The 23,121-nt window shown below is 43.7% G+C and overlaps 2 protein-coding genes across 3 annotated transcripts in view; one reads left to right on the forward strand and one right to left on the reverse strand.

Moving 5' to 3' along the window:
- The window catches only part of LOC129853084 (inositol polyphosphate-5-phosphatase A-like), a 204,860-nt gene that overhangs the window by 43,116 nt on the left and 138,623 nt on the right, over window positions 1–23,121 (forward strand). The window lies entirely within an intron of this gene.
- On the reverse strand, window positions 4,122–8,036 carry LOC129853080 (piggyBac transposable element-derived protein 4-like). Its single transcript, XM_055918760.1, has 2 exons — window positions 7,009–8,036; window positions 4,122–6,274 (listed from the first exon to the last, which is right to left on the reverse strand). The coding sequence occupies exons 1-2, from the start codon at window positions 7,185–7,187 to the stop codon at window positions 4,531–4,533; spliced, it is 1,923 nt and encodes a 640-aa protein (XP_055774735.1). The 5' UTR covers window positions 7,188–8,036; the 3' UTR covers window positions 4,122–4,530.

Here is a 23,121-nt window from a genome sequence, read left to right on the forward strand (position 1 = left end):
AAAATTTGAGAAGAATAAGCTTTTTGTGTGTATGGAATAATCCTGGGATATTTTATTTTAGCTCATGAAACATGGGATCAACACTTTACATGTTGCTTTTTTAAAATTCAGTATAGTTCTCTATGGGTCTGCAGTTTTTTATTTAGGACTGTAATTGCATAGCCTACTACTTTGGGACTTGGTCACATAGCATATGGCTTCTTTATGTTCCACAGTCATCTGCTTTTCTCCTCTAGGATGTAGCATCTGTATCAAAGGATGTCTTCTGTGCTCATTAGGATGGGCTCTTTGTCTTGTAAGACAGTGGGGAGGTTTCCTGCTCCCAGGGCCCTTATCTTCCTTGCCTAAAAATTGTCTAACTCCAATCACTAACATCTGCAAAAACATTGCGTGTTGACGTGTTTGTGTTGTCCAATTTGAGTGAGCTTGTCAGTGTTTCCCCTAGATATTATTTTATTGGAGGGGTGATGGTAGGGGAAAAAATGACTTGGCTGTGGGAATGTTACTTAAAGGGATATTTTATTCAAACATTTTGTTCATTAGTTCATTGTTGATATGGTCAAACTGTCAGCAGTAAAGTTTAAGACAAAAGTATAAATAAAAAACGGTGATGTTTGCATCATATGATACGTTTTGCAACATCATACGTTTTGCTTTGTACTGAAAGCTACCCATCTGCCAACCAGATCCTACCGCTGACGCCAATACTTTCTTCAGTTTACTGACTCTGGGTTACTGACTCTGGCTTTAATGCACCTTTTTGAGGAAGAGACACAGTAGGGGCAAAATTAACACAGGGATTAACCTGCAGCCCTTGAGCCGACACTGCCTTTAAGCTCAGCTGGAATGAGCCCTACCCTAGATGCTCAAACACGTAGAAATCTGCCAATTATTTTCCAGCCTGCCAGAGGAACTGGTGGGTTCTACACAGAAACACTGGGATTTAGAAAGTAGAATACATAGCACACCACACTAGGGTTAGGCAGATTTCCATACCTTCATACCGTGCTTGTGCCATCCTGGGATATATATATAAGGTATTACCGGTAGTGCACACAAGGGGCGTATTCTTTTTTCTTTTTTTTCAAATATAAAAAAGCCCCCAAAAATGATAACAAGTACTAAGGAATTCTCATAGCGGATGCTAGGTAAATGCTAAGGAGCGCATGCAAACATTTACTGCTAGGACAGACAACCCAGCTCATAAAGTTATGCAAGTATCTCAAAACACAGTTTGCAGCATGTAAAATATTAGTAAAATATTATTTTATTATGTAAAATATTAGGTAGCAGAGACCTTAATCCAGGAGGGGATTGTCTCTGCTGCTGTTACCAAGGAGCTGATCTTGCAGCTAACATTAGCAATTTAGCAAAACCCAGGTGGAGAGAATTTATTTGACACTTTTTAGGTAGTTAACTTCATAGTTAAGATATATAGCTGGCAAACAATGTAACTTGATCACCTCACTTAAGTTGCGCTGCAGGAGGGACTCACCTCACGAAGCTCTCATTTTGCTTCGGTGTTCTTCTTTGTAAAGAAACACACGTGACTGTCTCAAACCGCTGTTTCGGGAAACTAGTACCGGTAATGAAAGCTTCATAATGAAAATTTATCAAACGGGTGAAATGATGAACGCGTGGTCTGCTTTATCTATTACCTAGAGTGCAAGTTGACTGCAGGTATTTATTTAAAAAGTACTAATTTATTTATTTTATTTTACCGTTATTTTACCAGGTAAGTTGACTGAGAACACGTTCTCATTTGCAGCAACGACCTGGGGAATAGTTACAGGGGAGAGGAGGGGGATGAATGAGCCAATTGTAAAGTGGGGATTATTAGGTGACCATGATGGTTTGAGGGCCAGATTGGGAATTTAGCCAGGACATGGGGCCTAGGATTGAGCCTTGGAGTACTCCCTTGGTGACATATTCAAAGACCAAAAATGGTCACTTACCAGCAAATATTTTGTACAGTTTCTGACAAACTATACAAGTAACTCAAAAATGCTACTCAGTTTGCTGTACACACAAAATTAATATTAGCCAGCAAGGCTATTGATCCAGGGGAGGATTCTCTGCTGTTACCAAGTGAATGCTTGCTTTTGGAGGAAGCTAACCACTAGTATGGCAACTGCTCGACCTCTGACCACAAGGCACTACAGAGGGTAGTGCGTATGGCCCAGTACATCACCGGGGCCAAACTTCCTGCCATCCAGGACCTCTATACCAGGCGGTGTCAAAGGAAGGCCCAAAAAATTGTCAAAGACTCCAGCCACCCTAGTCATAGACTGTTCTCTCTGCTACCGCACGGCAAGCGGTACCAGAGAGCCAAGTCTAGATCCAAGAGGCTTCTAAACAGCTACCCCCAAGCCATAATTCCTGAACATCTAATCAAATGGATATCCAGACTATTTGCATTGCCCCCCCCCCCTTTCTACGCTGCTGCTACTCTCTGTTATTATCTATGCATAGTCACTTGTTATTATCTATGCATAGTAACTCTACTTAGATGTACATATTACCTCAACACCGGTGCCACGCACACTGACTTTGTACCAATACCCCCTGTATATAGCCCTGCTATTTTTATTTGCTGCTGCTCTTTAATTATTTGTTATTCTTATCTCTTACTTTTTTTTTGTATTTTCTTAAAACTGCATTGTTGGTTAAGGGCTTGTAAGTAACAGTGAAATGCTAAGGTGCCTGTTGTATTCGGCGCATGTGACAAGTACAATTTGATTTGACTATAGCTAACTAGCTACTAAATTAGCAAACCAAGTGCAAATTTTAGCACATTTTATACAGTTTACTTAATAGTTATAAGATATCTAGCTGGCAAACATTTAGTTGTAATTACAGTATGGAATTCACATCAGCTGGCACATGCTGCACAACATTAAGTGACTCAGAAGGCTCGGGTCTCATCGTTGTGTGCTTGTAAACTAACACCCCGTAACACGTGACTGCAGACTTTTTGAAATGTGGGAATTAAAAAAATATATAAATATAGGACAAACACGCATCACGACGAGAGACAACACTACATAGAGACCTAAGACAACAACATAGCAAGGCAGCAACACATGGCAACACAGCATGGTAGCAACACAACATGGTACAAACAGTCTTGGGCACAAACAACAGCACAAAGGGCAAGAAGGTAGAGACAACAATACATCATACAAAGCAGCCACAACTGTCAGTAAGAGTGTCCATGATTGAGTCTTCGAATGAAGAGAATGAGATAAAACTGTCCAGTTTGAGTGTTTGTTGCAGCTCGTTCCAGTCGCTAGCTGCAGCGAACTGAAAAGAGAGCGACCCAGGGATGTGTGTGCTTTGGGGGCCTTTAACAGAATGTGACTGGCAGAACGGGTGTTGCATGTGGAGGATGAGGGCTGCAGTAGATATCTCAGATAGGGGGGAGAGGCCTAAAAGGGTTTTATAAATAAGCATCAACCAGTGGGTCTTGCAGCGGGTATACAGAGATTACCAGTTTACAGAGGAGTATAGAGTGCAGTGATGCATCCTACAAGGAGCATTGGTGGCAAATCTGATGGTCGAATGGTAAAGAACATCTAGCCGCTCGAGAGCACCCTTACCTGCCAAACTATAAATTATGTCTCCGTAATCTAGCATGGGTATGATTGTAATCTGAATAAGGGTTAGTTTGGCAGCTGGGGTGAAAGAGGAGCGATTACGAAAGAGGAAACCAAATCTAGATTTAACTTTAGCCTGCAGCTTTGATATGTGCTGAGAGAAGGACAGTGTACCTTCTAGCCTTACTCCCAAGTACTATGAGGTGACTACCTCAAGCTCTAATCCCTCAGAGGTAGTAATAACACATGTGGGAAGAGGGGCTTTCTTCTTACCAAACCACATGACCTTTGCTTTAGCGGTGTTCAGAACAAGGTTAACCTGTTGGGGATGACCCCCCTTTTTCTCAATTTCCGCCTGAAAACATACCCTAATCTAACTGCTTGCAGCTCAGGCCTAGAAGGAAGGATATGCATATTCTTGGTATCATTTGAAAGGAAACATTCTGAAGTTTGTGTAAATGTGAATTGAATGTAGGAGAATATAACACAATAGATCTGGTAGAAGAAAATACAAGGAAATCAACAGACGTTTTTTGTTCTTTTACTGATGTTGCATCTTTAAAAATCAACAAGAAAGGCCAAACATTCAGTTATGATACTGGGGATCATTTCAAATGAGAACATAGGTAGGCAACAGTATTTTACCAAAATTTCAGATGGATACATTCAGGAATGAGTGAGGTACATGCCATTGAGCATGAGGTCAACCAGGTGTCCCTCACAAGTTTCCCAAATGTACCCAAGTGGCCGAATTGGTACAATGATACAATGATACAAAACCTATATACAAAATACAAAACAATTATTGTAACATACCCCCAAAAATATATATTTGAAAAATTCAAGGAAAAAAATGAATATTTAAAAAAAAAATAATAATAACAAGGGGAACTATTTACACTTCAAATGTTCAATCATGTGAAGACTCTGTCCTCTACACAATGTTGCGCTCCCGATGCCATATCCCATAGCAGTTTCTCTCTGGTGTGAAACAGAGGGTCACAGCACAGGTGGTGCAGGTGACAGGGGACTTCTTGTGGCACAGGGCACAACGAAGCCGCCCTACTGTGCCCCTTTTCCCCCGAGGCACATCCCTGCCTGCAATGATGAAATCCAGCATGTGCGTGCCGCTGGTTGGAGCAGAAGGGACAGAGGTAGAGGGGACAGAAGGTGCTACAGTGTTCTTGCTGTAGTTAGCAAGCTCCTGGATGAGCTGCTCCCTGAAGGCTAGCTGTGAGATGGGGGGCTGTCCACAGTTCTTGGCCATTTCCTTCTGGAGGATGAAGGAATTCACCACAGCAATGTCAATGAAATGATAGAATAGTGTTTTGTACCACTTCATGGTTTTATGAAGGACGTTATAATATCCTATCAGTGCATCGGATAGGTCTACACCCCCCATGCTCTTGTTGTAATCCCTCACAGCATCTGGAATGGGGACATTTCTGGCAGTCCAAGCGCCTGTAGGACCTTTCAAACGGCGAACAACGTGATCCCCACCGAACGACTTGTGAATAGTGGAACACATCACCACTTCGCGAGTGTCCATCCACTTCACAAACAGCAAACCATCTTCACGGATCCATCTCATGGTACCCCGCTCAGCCCGCTTAGGCATGTCATTTACCCTGGTTTTTGGAAAACCCACTCGGTTGGTCCGAATGGTGCCACAGGCCCACATCTCCAGCTTCCTCAGGTCTGTGAACAGGGTAGGGCTTGTGTAGAAGTTGTCTACAAATAGTTTGTAGCCCTTCCCCAGCAGCTGGAAATCTAATAACTGCATCACAGAATCATAACTGAGTCCCTTACCGCTCGCACAAGTGTTCTTCCCCTCATAGACAAAAAAATTGCACGTGTATGCACACGCAGAATCGGCCAAAACAAACAGCTTGTAACCCCATTTTGTGGGTTTGTTGCGCATGTACTGTTTTAGGCCAATTCTGGCCTTTGAGGCTACCATTCTCTCATCTATGGAAAGGTTCTGGGCGGGCTGAAAATATGTCTTGCATGCCTCAACGATATCGTGGTAGAGAGGTTTGATCTTGCAGAGCTTATCAAACCCTGCTGTGCCTCGTTTCGCCTCGTTGTCCTTATCAACCTCTGGGTCACTAATGTGAAGTGCCCGCGAAATTGTCAGAAACCTAGTACAAGACATGACCGTTGAGGGGAAAGGCAGTTGATAGAGTGGTGCAGTTTTCCAGTAGTGTTTGAGGTTCTTCAGCTTCACCACCCCCATGTAAATGACCATGGACAGGTAGCAAAACAGTTCTGAAATGGAAATGTCCTTCCATTTCTCCTGCTTCTTTGCCCCATATCTATTAGTGTTCATCACCAGGGTATCAAGAACTGCCGAGGTGAAGAACAACTGGAAAAGTTGCATGGGGGTGTATTTGGAAGTCAGGTCCAATTGAGGGCCTACTGGGCGTTTTGGGCGGAAAAGTGGAGTTGGTGGGGCCACATCCTCCTCAAGAACAGTGTGCCAACGGTCCTCCTCCGCTCTGGCAGGTTCCACGCTGGACGGTTCCACGCTGCCCTTCCTCCGCTTCCTTGACGCCGGCTTACCACCCCTTGATGGCCGGGCGGGAGTAGGTGTGGTGCCGGATACAGCAGGGGTCCAGCTGGATGGACCAGCTTCAGTGGGGGATTTGCAGCTTGGCTCCCAATCAGAATCGCTGCGACTGTGAAATAAAGACAGACACCTATTAGAAATGCACAATGTGTGACCATGGTGAGCTTATGGCTACTGCAATATGTGTGTGTGTAAATAGCACCTATTAGAAATGCACAATGTGTGACCATGGTGAGCTTATGGCTACTGCAATATGTGATGTGTGTAAATAGCACCTATTAGAAATGCACAATGTGTGACCATGGTGAGCTTATGGCTACTGCAATATGTGTGTGTGTAAATAGCACCTATTAGAAATGCACAATGTGTGACCATGGTGAGCTTATGGCTACTGCAATATGTGTGTGTGTAAATAGCACCTATTAGAAATGCACAATGTGTGACCATGGTGAGCTTATGGCTACTGCAATATGTGTGTGTGTAAATAGCACCTATTAGAAATGCACAATGTGTGACCATGGTGAGCTTATGGCTACTGCAATATGTGATGTGTGTAAATAGCACCTATTAGAAATGCACAATGTGTGACCATGGTGAGCTTATGGCTACTGCAATATGTGTGTGTGTAAATAGCACCTATTAGAAATGCACAATGTGTGACCATGGTGAGCTTATGGCTACTGCAATATGTGATGTGTGTAAATAGCACCTATTAGAAATACACAATGTGCCTTTATTTCATGCCCTAGTCATATTTTTATATAAGGCAAATAAAATACAAATATATCAAACAACTCAAATGAATTATATATGATATTACTAATTCCAAACAACGTTACTCACCGATCCAAAACTGGGTCTTCACCGTGTAGAAACATGTCTTCGAATTCAGAATCAACGGATTCAACCTCGCTGGAATCAATTAGATGCTCATTTTCACTTTCACGGTCAATTTCACTAATTATATCTTGCACATCTGTGTACTTCGTCTTGGTCGTTGATTTGGCTGATTTATTTGCCATGATTGATCCTTGAAAATGCTCCAAAACAAACTTTCGCGGCGCGTAAAACGGTGAGCTCCTTACTTTCTGATTTTCAATGGGGAATAGCTGCGAACACGCATGGCTTTACAAAGATGCCTATTATTTCCGGGTAGAACCATTTGATATCCCTATTTACCTCTGCTCATTGGCTATCTATCCAGCTAGATTTCAAAAAGATCAGTGGTCATTGGACCGAGATACAGTCAATCAAAGACGAACAGGCCAATCGATTGGCGCGTAATGACGTAGCTGGTAGGTGTGTTCAGATCGAATTTCTTCGGTCAATATGTCCCGGAAAAAGAACCACGAAGTTTGGTTGTATTACTAACAAACAGAGGATTCTAATGAAACCGAACTTGACTTGATAAACGTCCCTTTAGAGTGAGTAATTACAATGAATGTTACGTCCAAAGTTGATGGACGCTGAATTTTCCACACAAGCCGTTCACAAAATGTTTCGTTTTAGGCTATAAAAATGGATTATATCGATCAAAAAGCCACTTGATTGTTTCGTCGTGACCTTTAGGATTGCCAAAAGAAGAAAATTTCCTAAGGTAATTGATGCTTTGCATTGCTATTTATGACTTTTGTGACTAATGTACTTTGTTGTAACTGTACCTAATGTGTTGTTTACTGATCGATAATCGCTTTTGTAGTGAAGCTTTTCGAAATCGGACATATTGGCAAGATTAACAAGAGGTATAGATTTGATATTGTGTATAACACTTCTGATTTAATTAAAGCTAAATATTTATAATTATGACATTCCGCCATTTTTTTTTTTTTTCTTGTCAAACGTCCCGCTAGCGCCACGCTGATCCTAGACAGGTTAAGGGTAGAGAAAGCTTGTTGGACACTAAGAAAGCTTTGTTGTGGAGCATTTAACACAAAATCCGGGGAGGGGCTAGTTGAGTATAAGACTATCATCTGCATATAAATGGATGAGAGAGCTTCCTACTGCCTGAGCTATGTGTTTGATGTAAATTGAGAAGAGCGTGGGGCCTAGGATTGAGCCTTGGAGTACTCCCTTGGTGACAGGCAGTGGCTGAGACAGCAGATTTTCAGAATTTATATACTGCACTCTTTGAGAGGGGTAGTTAGCAAACCAGCCCAAAGACCCCTCAGCGACACCAATACTCCTTAGCCGGCCCACAAGAATGGAATGGTCTACCGCATCAAAAGCTTTGGCCAAGTCATTAAAAATAGCAGCACAACATTGCTTAGAATCAAGGGCAATGGTGACATCGTTTAGGACCCTTAAGGTTGCTGTGACACATCCATAACCTGAGCGGAAACCAGATTGCATACCAGAGAGAATACTATAGACATCAAGAAAGCCAGTCAGTTGATTATTGACAAGTTTTTACAACACTTTTGATAAACAGGGCAAAATAGAAATAGGCCTATAACAGTTAGGATCAGCTTGATCTCTCCCTTTAAAAAATGGACTGCCTTCCAAGCAATGGGAACCTCCCCAGAATGGAGAGACAGGTTAAAAAGGTTGGTGATAGGCTTGGCGATGATAGGGGCAGCAACCTTAAAGAAGAAGGGCTCTAAACCATCTGACCCAGCTGTTTTTTGGGGGTCAAGTTTCCGGAGCTCCTTTTAGCAATAGGAATCCTGACTTAATGAAGTGGTGATTAGAGCTCAGCCGTGTACTTCTTGTCAGCTACCATAAGCTACATAATAATGTGACAAATGGAGGGCAGTGGAGAGCTTTGTATGCATCTCTGTGTGTGGAGTAAAGGTGGTCTAGGATTTTTTTCCCCACTGGTTGCACATGTGACATGCCGGTAAAAATTTGGTAAAACTGATTTAAGTTTGCTTGCAATAATGTCCCCGGCCAATAGGACCGCCGCTTCTGGGTGAGCATTTTCTTCTTTGTTTATGGCCTTAGAGTTGGTTGAGAGCGGTCTTAGGTCCAGCTTTGCTTTGTGCTGGTAAATAGACAGCTGCGAATAATACAGATGAGATCTATCTTGGTAGATAGTGTGGTCTACAGCTTATCATAAGGTACTCTACCTCAGGTGAGCAATTCCTCAAGACTTCTTTAATATTATACATTGCGCACCAGCTGTTATTGACAAAGACACACACCCCTACCCCTCGTCTTACCAGAGGTAGCGTCTCTGTTCTGCCGGTGCATGGAAAATCCGCTGGCTCTATATTGTCCGTGTCTTCGTTCAGCCATGTCTCAGTGAAACATAAGATGTTACAGCTTTTAATGTCCCGTTGGTAGGATAATCTTAATAGTAGGTCATACATTTTATTTTCCAATGATTGCACATTAGCAAGAAGAATGGAAAGCGACGGGAGTTTACTTGTTCGACTCCGGATTCTCAGAAGTGTTCCCGATCTGCGGCCTCTTTTCCATCCTCTTTTCTTCACGCAAAAGGCGTGAATCTGGGCCTGTTCCAGTGAAAGCAGGATATCCTTCTCGTCGGACGCGTTAAAGAAAAACGTTTCTTCCAGTCTGCGGTGAGTATTCGTTTTCTGATTTCCAGAAGTGTTTTTCGGTCATAAGATGCGGTAGCAGCAACATTATATTTACACAATACCTTAAAAAATAATTTACGCAAAAAAATTCAAATAAATTGCACAGTTGGTTGGGAGACTGTAAAACGTCAGCCGTGTTCTTCGGCGCCAGGGAAACGAATGAACCCCTTCTTCATGTCCTCATTACATGTAGTACACCAACATCATTTCGTCAGTAAAGTTCTCTACCTTTTATAGATTTAAACAAACACTATTTAAATCACCATGGTCACAACCATAATGTCAACTCCATCTACTAGATTAAGATGTAACATATTTGAACCAAAAGGCATATTCTATTTAATTAGGTTTTAAATTCATGAACAAAACAAAATTGCTGCTTTGAACACCACTTGAATTAAGAAGAAAACGTGCATTTTTTTTGTCAACTCAGTAAAATGTAAACTGTCTAATTTTTGTGTAACGTCAACTCCGTCAGTGCTGAAAGTTCTATTAGAATGGTTATTTTTATTGCTGATTTTCAAATAAACACTTTTCCATATTTTACAATGTTTGTATTGTAACTTTTTTATTTTTAGAGGCCAAAATATGTCTGTTTTGAGTATCTGCTGTCGACTCTGTCAGTGGTTTGTCAACTCCGTCACTGATGGCTTACCCTTTTAATATAGATGTTTTGTCAGTATTAAGATTTATTTTTTTATCAGTTTGAAGTATTTTCTCTGCTTGACTTAAGGGATAATGTTTGCTTTATACATTTTAATATATTCTAAATCTACATGGAGTTGACAAATCCAGTTAGTTTCATTTTATGAAAACATAAAAAAACCGGTTCCTTTTACATGGTGTGATAGCTGATACTTTGGTCTAACAAAATATATATTTCAAATTTGTTAATATTAAGAAACATTTTTTGGGGAAAAAAACTGAGATTGTTCTGTCTTTCACGAATCCCTTTAAGAGTAGATCTAATACCAAGCAGCTCTCCTGTCAGCTGTACAGTCTGTCGCAGTGACACCCTTTAATTACACAATCCTCCCATACATTGTGTGTATAGGATAATGAATGGGCTTGTGAGCTTCCAGACACTGCGGAGACCTCGACTGACCTCACATCCTCAGTACTCTCTCATAGTCTCCTGTCTTATGGTCGTCTTAGACCCTCCTAGGAGACAGACTTGGGTTCAAATACTATTTGAAATCACAAATACTTTAGCTGTGCTCGATTTAAGCATGCCTGTTGCGATGGGACCAGTTGACACGTCCCAAAATTGCAAACCCCGCCCACCGGTCACTCCAGTTAGGCTAAAGCAAACACTCAATGTATTTCAAGGATTTTAAGTTGTTTGAACCCAGGTCTTTTGGAAGAGTTGTGGTTATTCTTTAGATGTCTCTTGTGCCCCGAGCTGAGTGGTATGCACATGCCTGCTCCTCGAGCTAAATGACGCACACCATTCACTTGGACTTTCATAGGCCTTCTTTAAACTCATGGGTCTCCATGTTTAACGCTTCTGACTGAAGCGTGTGTTTACTGTAGTAAGACTAAATGCATGTCTGATAGATGCGGTATGACGGGGTTTCCTGTTGCTTGTTTGTTTCACATAGAGAGTGAAACTACTTACATTTCAGCCAATGATTTACTGTGAGGAAAAATGCACATTGATGCCTTGTATGTCTAAAATCTTTGTTTTGACGTCTTCGTTTCCACCTTACTGTGGTAGGCAGAGGTGATTGCTTAGATACAGTAGCTGCAGCATATTGATTGTGGGAGACCTAGCATCTGTGTTGAATCACAAGTGGCTAGAAGTGTCAGATTCTCTGGTCTTGTGTGTTTTTTTGTTTTTTTTTGTGCTGTGATGGCTATTGTATTCATTTTTGGCAAAAAGAACAGGGGAAGTCTTACTGCGGCAGAACAGTCGTGTGCTGCTGTGGAGACGATGTGAGACTGAGCCTGTATCCGCCTTCACCAGTCACCACACAGCTGTTGTTATTCTCTTTGCTGTAATTTCCTGTTCGCATGACACTCACCTACTCAGCCTAGCTAATTGCACTATTGATTCTCTCTGAGGTCTACGGTGGGAGTCTCTCTACTGAAAGGATGTACACTAGTCCTCCACCTCCCGGGATACAGGACAGGGGCCAAGGGCTCTTTCTCAATTAACAAAAATCTATTCTCTCCTACAATGAGCTGATATTTAAAGAACTGACCAGATGAAAGCCAGCCTAATGATGAGTTTACACCATTACTTGTCTGTCTTTTTTCAATAAGTGCAGATGAAGGGGTTGAGACGGAGAGACCATTTGAGCTAGACCCATGCTCTACCCTGTTCCATACTGTCTACCTCCAGACCCCTAGTCCCCCACCCTGTCGGTTGGGTGGGGAGACCCCAGAGGAGGCGGGCTCATTGAGGTTAATTCCGAGTGGTCTCCGAGTGGCTCTGTTCTAATTAATTCTATAATGAGCTGCTCTACAACGATAGCAGATGATTATGCAACATTGTGAAGGAAAACCCTAGTCACTCGGCCTTTATGGTTAACATTAGAACCGCTAAAGCACTGATTTGGACTGCTCATAACATTTTCATTATTGGACATTTTTAAAGTTATGCCCCCATCCGATAGAACTGTAATTCTAAACAATTTAAGAGGGCATGGCATTTTTTGGAATGGTTTTCCCCTCCTCCCGATAGTAGGGCCTGCTCCTCTCCTTCTCCTGACAGCTGGAGGTACCCTGCCCAGTTGATAATCACCCCGATAATTGCCTCGAAACTGAACATAAACTATTCCAAAACTAATTTAACACGAAAAACAGATGACGCAAAGTATGATGAGGGAGAATGGGTGAGTTGATGAACGAGGGGAAAAAGCGAACAATGCATAATTATGTAATCACCAATTGTGAATGATGAACAGGGCGGGCCATTCTGTTGTTTTGATGTATTCCTATTCCAGTCCACCGAATGCAAGCAGTCTTATAAGTCTACTCTGGCCTACTTGGAGTACACAGTGAGAGTGTCTAATTTACAGTGGCAAGAAGACGAATGGATGCACATGCTGCGTTAGCGTTGCTACAAAATTTTAATGAAAATGTTTCAGATGGTGGGGAAGAAATTAATCATGACATTTCTGAGTATTCTTCTGTTTCTGAGCCTCAGTCTGAACCTACACCTCTGAGATCTAAGAAACAAAAAAAGCCAGAACGAAGCGTACTAAGCAGATGCCCACGCCATCAAATTCAACGATGAGACCGGAGAGAGGATTGGACCGCCCTGTTTGGATAGAACAAGCTGGTGACAATACTACGTACCTATTATCGCTTAAAATGATGTTTAGGTTACTGATGTTATCATAATTTGACGATGGTAATGGTCTTGCTGACCATTCGTCTTGGTGGTAGGGATATTTTATTTTGTCGTTATTAAAAAGCAGTTACTGTGTTCCAACATATATGCTTCCTGTTTAATAGCACTCCACGAAGAAAATTGATTGAACACTTAAATTTCTGTTTTTCGTTTTCAAATACAGTTGAAGTCGGTAGTTTATATACACCTTAGCTAAATACATTTAAACTCAGTTTTCACAATTACTGACATTTAATCCTAGTAAACATTTCCTGTCTTAGGTCAGTTAGGATCACCACTTTATTTTAAGAATGTGAAATGTCAGAATAATAGTAGAGTGATTTATTTCAGCTTTCATCACATTGCCTTTTAAAATTGTTTAACTTGGGTCAAACGTTTCGTGTAGCCTTTCACAAGCTTCCCACAATAAGTTGGGTGAATTTTGGCCCATTCCTCCTGACAGAGCTGGTGAAACGGAGTCAGGTTTGTAGGCCTCCTTGCTCGCACACGCATTTTCAGTTCTGCCCACAAATTTTCTATAGGATTGAGGTCAGGGCTTTGTGATGGCCACTCCAATACCTTGACTTTGTTGTCCTTAAGCCATTTTTCCACAACTTTGGAAGTATGCTTGGGGTCATTGTCCATTTGGAAGACCCATTTGCGACTAAGTTTAACTTCCTAACTGATGTCTTGAGATATTGCTTCAATGTATCCACTTAATTTTCCATCCTCATGATGCCATCTATTTTGTGTAGTGCACCAGTCCCTCCTGCAGCAAAGCACCCCCACAACATGATGCTGCCACCCCTGTGCTTCATGTTTGGGATGGTGTTCTTCTGCTTGCAAGCATCCCCCTTTTTCCTCCAAACACAACGACGGTCATTATGGCCAAACAGTTCTATTTTTGTTTCATCAGACCAGAGGACATTTCTCCAAAAAGTACCATCTTTGTCCCCATGTGCAGTTGCAAACCGTAGTTTGGCTTTTTTATGGCGGTTTTGGAGCAGTGGCTTCTTCCTTGCTGAGCGGCCTTTCAGGTTATGTCGACATAGGACTCGTTTTACTGTGGATATAGATACTTTTGTACCTGTTTCCTCCAGCGTCTTCAAGGTCCTTTGCTGTTGTTCTGGGATTGATTTGCACTTTTCACACCAAAGTACGTTCATCTCTAGGAGACAGAATGCGTCTCCTTCCTGAGTGGTATGACGGCTGCGTGGTCCCATGGTGTTTATACTTGCGTATTATTGTTTGTACAGATGAACGTGGTACCTTCAGGCTTTTGGAAGTTGCTCCCAAGGATGAACCAGACTTGTGGAGGTCTTGACTGATTTTTTTATTTTTATTTTCCCATGATGTCAAGCAAAGAGGCACTGAGTTTGAAGGTAGACCTTGAAATACATCCACAGGTACACCTCCAATTGACTCAAATGATGTCAATTAGCCTATCTGAAGCTTCTAAAGTTATGACATCGTTTTGTGGAATTTTCCAAGCTGTTTAAAGGCACAGTCAACTTAGTGTATGTAAACTTCTCACCCACTGGAATTGGGATAGTGAAATAATCTGTCTGTAAAAATTGTTGGAAAAATGACTTGTGTCATGCACAAAGTAGATGTCCTAACCAACTTGCCAAAACTATAGTTTGTTTACAATACATTTGTGGAGGTGTTGAAAAACAAGTTTTAATGACTCCAACCTAAGTGTATGTAAACTTCCGACTTCAACTGTATGTGACCTGTTTCAAGAAACTAGGTTTATGTCGCATGTCACTATTTCACAGGAGAGGCATTTGAACGTTATTAGTATTTTTTTTATCAAAATGCTTTTTTTCCGCAGAAATGACTTCTAGAACATGTGACCTTTCATGTGCCTTAATAACGAACTTGTATGCCATCTGTAAAAACGAATACAATTGTTAAATTATGAGCCTAGTTTGTTTAGCCACGGAAGAAGGCAGGAACCTTCCCACTAGTTATGATTGGCTGAGATAATGGATGTGCTGGACATGCCGAGAGATGAGTTCGGATTGGTCTGCCATGTAGTATGCTTCTGTCTATAACATGAGCTGTAGATGATCCTTGCTCCCGTGGCTTTTTGGAAAGATATAACGTTAGCCATGGAGAACTGCAAAAGTGTTGCTGCTGCTCTCAATAACATTGCTGGTCAGAATTTAGCAGGCGCTATCGACAAAGATCAGTAGGAAAAAGTTCTTTCTGCACATGGTCAGTGTGAACTGGAGTGACTTCACATAATGGGCTAAACAAGCTGTAGCTTGCTACGAACCAAACCAAAAAGACACGCTGCCGTGAATACGGGTGAGAGTCTAGCTAAATGTTCAGATATTATATGTTACTCATTTAGTTTTCATTAAAAGTTAGTGTACTGTTAGCTTGCTAGCTACCATTACGTGTATGATCTGTGTAGTAATATTATTTGTATCTCAGAAAGCCGTTTGGATTGCTAGTTATAGCCTAATGTTAGCTAGCTAGCTAACATTGTCCCTAGTTGGTTAGCTTTAGCTTCCTGCAGATTCATAGTACAGCATTTCATGCATGGTGGCTAATTATGACAATCCGTTTGTACTGTAGTTATGGGTTAGTACTATAATTAATTGTTTAGCTAGCTAGCTACAAGTCTAAACAAAAGACTCCACTTCGCTCAATGTTAGTCAGGTGTGATATAGGGGGGGGGGGGCACAGTGTGAGAGGCTAGCTCATTACAGCAGCCGGCCCCAGCGAAACAGGCAGGCACTGCGGCAGGGAAGACATGTTTATTACAGGGATCACGTACTTTTCTGTTTTAACATTCATGGTTTTACCCCCCCAAAAATTAGGACATGTCCAGGTAGAATGTGCAGCGAATAAAACATTGAGATGAGAGAGAATAGACCTCACATTGTGTGCTGATAGTCACTCCATTTTCTATTGGGGTCAGGCGATCTTTTCTGTACTGCAGTGTTTGCTTGAAAAATGTATTGAAAAATATACATTGGACCAAATACATGCTGGTTGTATGCTACAGTGGTTGATGCAAAGGGGTGAATGCGGGGCTAGGGGTGTCGGGGTGATTGGGGAGTCGTGAAAGGATTTGAGACTCAAAGATTATGGCCTTGTCGAGCCTGTACTCTTTTATAGCGGAAAGTGCAAAAATAACTCCAGTCATGGTTTTATTGCATGTCTCTCACCTCTCCCTGACACATGGACGTAAACAACTCCTCCGACCCTCACGTTCTCACCCGGTGACGTGAAGAGAAGAGGAAAGAACACAGAGAGCAAGAGTGATGGGAATGAGAGAGTTAGACGATTATCAAGAAAGATGGCGCAAAGTACGGGGCAGAAATAGAGGGATCGTCAACATGCCCAGATTTGACAAAAGTGAAAACGGAGGAGAGAAATGGCGTGAGGGAGAGGAAAATAAATCTGGTAGAAAGGATGATTGAGTGACCTATGAGGCAGGAGGAGGGAGGCTCATGTGGTGACCATGTGTTCCCAGCTGATCAGCGGGTCGGTCTTTTGATGGGCAGAACCATGCCGTAATTTCCCATCTCCACAAAGCTCAAATTACATGCTTTATGTTCGAGCCAGGCACGCCATGCCATGGAAACAGAGAGGAGGGCCTCAGCGGGAAGCATCGTGAGGAGGCTCTGTTACACCTGGAACAGGGGTCATGACCTCTGGTTTACTTGTTGGGCTCAAAATGTCATGGTCAAGTTTATTATATACAGTATAAGTTACATGTGGTGACACTGTGGGAGGTCATGGTACAGTCGACCTCCTATAGATGACCTCTTTTGACTTGTTTAATTAATGAAGCTTTAGATAGCTACTCCGTGGAAAAGATCAGCGAAAACCCAAGAAATGTATGTTTGCCCCCCCCCCCCCCCCCCCCCCCCCCCCAAAAAAAATGCTTTTACTTCCTGTAGCCTCTGATATTCTTTGTGGACTGAACCCTACAAGTTTCTCAACTTGCTTATATTCTGCTGAATTATGTACTCGTCTTTTGCGTCATCATTGTGCTGCTGAGCTCAGTTCAAGGTTGCCTGTCAGTGCTCTTGAACCACTGCCTCTCTCTGTGAGGAGTCTTTCATGCTTGACAACACTGTGAGCATCTAGTACTTTTATGGTCGCTTTAAGAATTTACCACTTTGACGACAACAAAAGTCGATTTTCACGAAAACCAGTGTGGAATATTTAATTCCCCGTGCTGTCTTGGAGGTAGGCCATCGGCCGAGAGAACAGAAGAGATGGGCAAGGAAAGAGAGGGAGAAGGTAGAGGGAGAAAGAGGGAGGGAAAGGATGATCTATTTTTATCCGTCTGCCAGTGTAGCCCGTCTCTAACTGCCATGCCAATTAACTTTTGATAAGCTGTGGGAAGGTACCGAGGTGCAGGGCTCACATTTAGATCACCTAAGAGAAGCCTAAAACGGTCCTACTTTAGCCCTGTTCTCTCTCTGGGGCTCTCTAGAGCCCCACATAACAGAGTGCCTGGGGGGGGGGGGGGGGGGGCTGGCTCTCCTTAGGGCCAACATGCCAAGGTCATTGTCTGTTTCTCAGGACCATCAGAGATGGGTCATCATCCTAGTTACCTCAAGCTAGGATAGAGTTCCTGCCCGGCCACCTGAAATTAGTTGGGCTTTGTTTTCTCTTTCCTTTAGATCTCTAGGATGGGTACTTTCAAGTCCTGAAGATTTACTCTAGGATTTGTTTGGAGGACTGTCAACAGTTGAGGTTTTATTGTCTCATTAGTGTGTTACGCCAGAGCTGGCTCATTGTGAACACACTGCAGATGTACCAAGTGGGATGGCTCATGCAAGGTTTTTTTAAGCTGTAGAGTTTTAATAGACAGACTCGCATTGATTAGCCCAGTATAACTACTGTGGTGGACTATATGTGTGTACATGGTTGTTATACACAGATGGAACCCTTTGGAATGGCAGAGCGGTCCACTATCACAGATCCTAGATGGAACTAAACAATGGAAAGACCTATAAATAGAGAATAAGCCCTAGTTAGTAATGGACTGGATGACCGTGGTGTGTACACAATGGATGGTGGTATTAGGGGAGATGAAGTGAAGAGAGGGGTGACTTTGTTAAAACCATTCAAACACACCAGTCACACACACACACACACACACACACACACACACACACACACACACACACACCAGTCACACACACACCAGTCACACACACACCAGTCACACACACACCAGTCACACACACACCAGTCACACACACACCAGTCACACACACACCAGTCACACACACACCAGTCACACACACACCAGTCACACACACACCAGACACACACACACCAGACACACACACACCAGACATACACACACACACACATACACACATACATACAAACACACTATACTGTACAAGGGTGACAATTGGTCCACCTGACCTGTCCACACACAAGGGTCACTGTGTTTAATCCCAACACCATAAACAGACAGTCAGGTGGCTTTAGACACTTGTTCACTGTGAGACCCCACTACTTCTATGTTTTTCTCTTTTTTTTATTTTTCCTTTCTTTCTCCCTCCTTCTTTCTCTCATTCTCTTCCTGTGTGACTAATGACAGGGTCCAGTGCTCATGTCCTTATATAGCCCTATGTTGTGATCTGGCTGGGTCCGGGGCCACGGCTCTCACCCTGGCACCTGTGGGACACAGATGGCGCTCTGGCTCTCTCCAAACACACACACACCAAACATACGGCCCTATAGTGGCCATGATGCTGACGCTAGCTTGCCAGGCCACTTTCTCTCCCTCAGTGGCCAGTGTACGCTGTCTGGCTCTGGAGAGGCTCTGGTACTCCCTGAAACATCAACAGACCGACGGACCGCCTAGTGACGGTCCGCTGGAGCATGTGTGGGGAAATGCTAGCCTCCGATCAGATTTGACAGTAGGTTCAAGGATAAGCAAAGTGTGTTTTTAACGGGAAAACAAAGGCCTCATGGATGGTTACAGTGGGCCGATGTTGCATAAGAGAACGTTTTTAAATGTTTTATTAAGATGGTTGCCATGGTGACATTTTTGTTGTCTTTAAGAATGTAAAAGTATGATTTCTCCCCTTTTGGAATATTTCCACATGGTATTGCACCGCAGCCTACTACTTACTGTACAGTACTCTGAAGTCACCAGTTGCAGTGCTTGACTTTTTTCCAGCATTCTTAATATAGTCTCTCTGCTGCAGAATGAACTCACAACACACCAGTTCATCAGAGCCCGGTTATCGACATGGGGAGATCTTTCCTTAAATGGTAGACTGCCCTGGGCTTTATTTCCACCACAGCACAGATGAAATGAAGTCCAGGTTCCTGGGAATGGCCTTTTAGAGTGGAGAGGCAGAGTGAATGGGAATTTGTTTGAAAGATGGACAGTAGAGCCAGAGCAGCAGACTGCATGGATATTGCCTTCCCATGGAGAAAGGCAGTTGATTGGATGTGGCGCGGCTCTGTTAAAACAGATAATAGGTCTAATAGATTTCTACTGTGTATGGGCGATTTCCGGCATTATGGACATTATATATGCACGTACAATCCCAACTTTAATGTATCTCAAAATGGACAAACAAAATATAAATGAAACTGTTGATTTGTGTGTGTGTGTGTGGGGGGGGGGGGGGGGGGGGGGTGTTATACCCAAAAGAGTGACATGTTGGAAACATAAAGCAAATAAGATGCATTATGGATGTGACATGAACATATCGAAACTCTGAGTTTAAGTCTTAGGTCAACACATGGATAGCCATTTCAAAGGACATTTGTATTTACAAATGGCTTACACGTTTGTTATCAAGGCACATGAATGTTCACATGTTCCAGAAGGAATTTCTGCCCAAAACCTTATTTTATGTGTATATGTGTGTGTGTGTGTGTGTATATATATATATATATAGTGTATATATACACTGCTCAAAAAAATAAAGGGAACACTTAAACAACACAATGTAACTCCAAGTCAATCACACTTCTGTGAAATCAAACTGTCCACTTAGGAAGCAACACTGATTGACAATACATTTCACATGCTGTTGTGCAAATGGAATAGACAAAAGGTGGAAATTATAGGCAATTAGCAAGACACCCCCCAAAACAGGAGTGATTCTGCAGGTGGTGACCACAGACCACTTCTCAGTTCCTATGCTTCCTGGATGATGTTTTGGTCACTTTTGAATGCTGGCGGTGCTCTCACTCTAGTGGTAGCATGAGACGGAGTCTACAACCCACACAAGTGGCTCAGGTAGTGCAGTTCATCCAGGATGGCACATCAATGCGAACTGTGGCAAAAAGGTTTGCTGTGTCTGTCAGCGTAGTGTCCAGAGCATGCAGGCTCTACCAGGAGACAGGCCAGTACATCAGGAGACGTGGAGGAGGCCGTAGGAGGGCAACAACCCAGCAGCAGGACCGCTACCTCCGCCTTTGTGCAAGGAGGTGCACTGCCAGAGCCCTGCAAAATGACCCTTCAGCAGGCCACAAATGTGCATGTGTCAGCATATGGTCTCACAAGGGGTCTGAGGATCTCATCTCGGTACCTAATGGCAGTCAGGCTACCTCTGGCGAGCCCATGGAGGGCTGTGCGGCCCCACAAAGAAATGCCACCCCACACCATGACTGACCCATCGCCAAACCGGTCATGCTGGAGGATGTTGCAGGCAGCAGAACGTTCTCCACGGCGTCTCCAGACTCTTTCACGTCTGTCACATGTGCTCATGTGCTCAGTGTGAACCTGCTTTCATCTGTGAAGAGCACAGGGCGCCAGTGGCGAATTTGCCAATCTTGGTGTTCTCTGGCAAATGCCAAACGTCCTGCACGGTGTTGGGCTGTAAGCACAACCCCCACCTGTGGACGTCGGGCCCTCATACCACCCTCATGGAGTCTTTTTCTGACCGTTTGAGCAGACACATGCACATTTGTGGCCTGCTGGAGGTCATTTTGCAGGGCGCTGGCAGTGCACCTCCTTGCACAAAGGCGGAGGTAGCGGTCCTGCTGCTGGGTTGTTGCCCTCCTACGGCCTCCTCCACGTCTCCTGATGTACTGGCCTGTCTCCTGGTAGCGCCTGCATGCTCTGGACACTACGCTGACAGACACAGCAAACCTTTTTGCCACAGTTCCCATTGATGTGCCATCCTGGATGAACTGCACTACCTGAGCCACTTGTGTGGGTTGTAGACTCCGTCTCATGCTACCACTAGAGTGAGAGCACCTCCAGCATTCAAAAGTGACCAAAACATCAGCCAGGAAGCATAGGAACTGAGAAGTGGTCTGTGGTCACCACCTGCAGATTCACTCCTGTTTTGGGGGATGTCTTGCTAATTGCCTATAATTTCCACCTTTTGTCGATTCCATTTGCACAACAGCATGTGAAATGTATTGTCAATCAGTGTTGCTTCCTAAGTGGACAGTTTGATTTCACAGAAGTGTGATTGACTTGGAGTTACATTGTGTTGTTTAAGTGTTCCCTTTATTTTTTTGAGCAGTGTATATATATGTATGTGTATATATATATATATTTATATATACACATACATATATATATGTGTGTATATATATATTTATATATACACAAACATATATATATGTGTGTGTGTATATATTTTTACATTACATTTAAGTCATTTAGCAGACGCTCTTATCCAGAGCGACTTACAAATTGGTGCATTCACCTAATGACATCCAGTGGAACAGCCACTTTACAATAGTGCATCTAAATCTTTTAAGGGGGGGGGGGGGGGCAGAAGGATTGCTTTATCCTATCCTAGGTATTCCTTGAAGAGGTGGGGTTTCAGGTGTCTCCGGAAGGTGGTGATTGACTCCGCTGTCCTGGCGTCGTGAGGGAGTTTGTTCCACCATTGGGGTGCCAGAGCAGCGAACAGTTTTGACTGGGCTGAGCGGGAACTGTACTTCCTCAGAGGTAGGGAGGCGAGCAGGCCAGAGGTGGATGAACGCAGTGCCCTTGTTTGGGTGTAGGGCCTGATCAGAGCCTGAAGGTACTGAGGTGCCGTTCCCCTCACAGCTCCGTAGGCAAGCACCATGGTCTTGTAGCGGATGCGAGCTTCAACTGGAAGCCAGTGGAGAGAGCGGAGGAGCGGGGTGACGTGAGAGAACTTGGGAAGGTTGAACACCAGACGGGCTGCGGCGTTCTGGATGAGTTGTAGGGGTTTGATGGCACAGGCAGGGAGCCCAGCCAACAGCGAGTTGCAGTAATCCAGACGGGAGATGACAAGTGCCTGGATTAGGACCTGCGCCGCTTCCTGTGTGAGGCAGGGTCGTACTCTGCGGATGTTGTAGAGCATGAACCTACAGGAACGGGCCACCGCCTTGATGTTAGTTGAGAACGACAGGGTGTTGTCCAGGATCACGCCAAGGTTCTTAGCGCTCTGGGAGGAGGACACAATGGAGTTGTCAACCGTGATGGCGAGATCATGGAACGGGCAGTCCTTCCCCGGGAGGAAGAGCAGCTCCGTCTTGCCGAGGTTCAGCTTGAGGTGGTGATCCGTCATCCACACTGATATGTCTGCCAGACATGCAGAGATGCGATTCGCCACCTGGTCATCAGAAGGGGGAAAGGAGAAGATTAATTGTGTGTCGTCTGCATAGCAATGATAGGAGAGACCATGTGAGGTTATGACAGAGCCAAGTGACTTGGTGTATAGCGAGAATAGGAGAGGGCCTAGAACAGAGCCCTGGGGGACACCAGTGGTGAGAGCGCGTGGTGAGGAGACAGATTCTCGCCACGCCACCTGGTAGGAGCGACCTGTCAGGTAGGACGCAATCCAAGCGTGGGCCGCGCCGGAGATGCCCAACTCGGAGAGGGTGGAGAGGAGGATCTGATGGTTCACAGTATCGAAGGCAGCCGATAGGTCTAGAAGGATGAGAGCAGAGGAGAGAGAGTTAGCTTTAGCAGTGCGGAGCGCCTCCGTGATACAGAGAAGAGCAGTCTCAGTTGAGTGACTAGTCTTGAAACCTGACTGATTTGGATCAATAAGGTCATTCTGAGAGAGATAGCAGGAGAGCTGGCCAAGGACGGCACGTTCAAGAGTTTTGGAGAGAAAAGAAAGAAGGGATACTGGT

The sequence above is a fragment of the Salvelinus fontinalis genome, chromosome 1 (genome assembly GCF_029448725.1).
Source record: "Salvelinus fontinalis isolate EN_2023a chromosome 1, ASM2944872v1, whole genome shotgun sequence".
In the NCBI taxonomy this organism is placed as follows: domain Eukaryota; kingdom Metazoa; phylum Chordata; class Actinopteri; order Salmoniformes; family Salmonidae; genus Salvelinus; species Salvelinus fontinalis.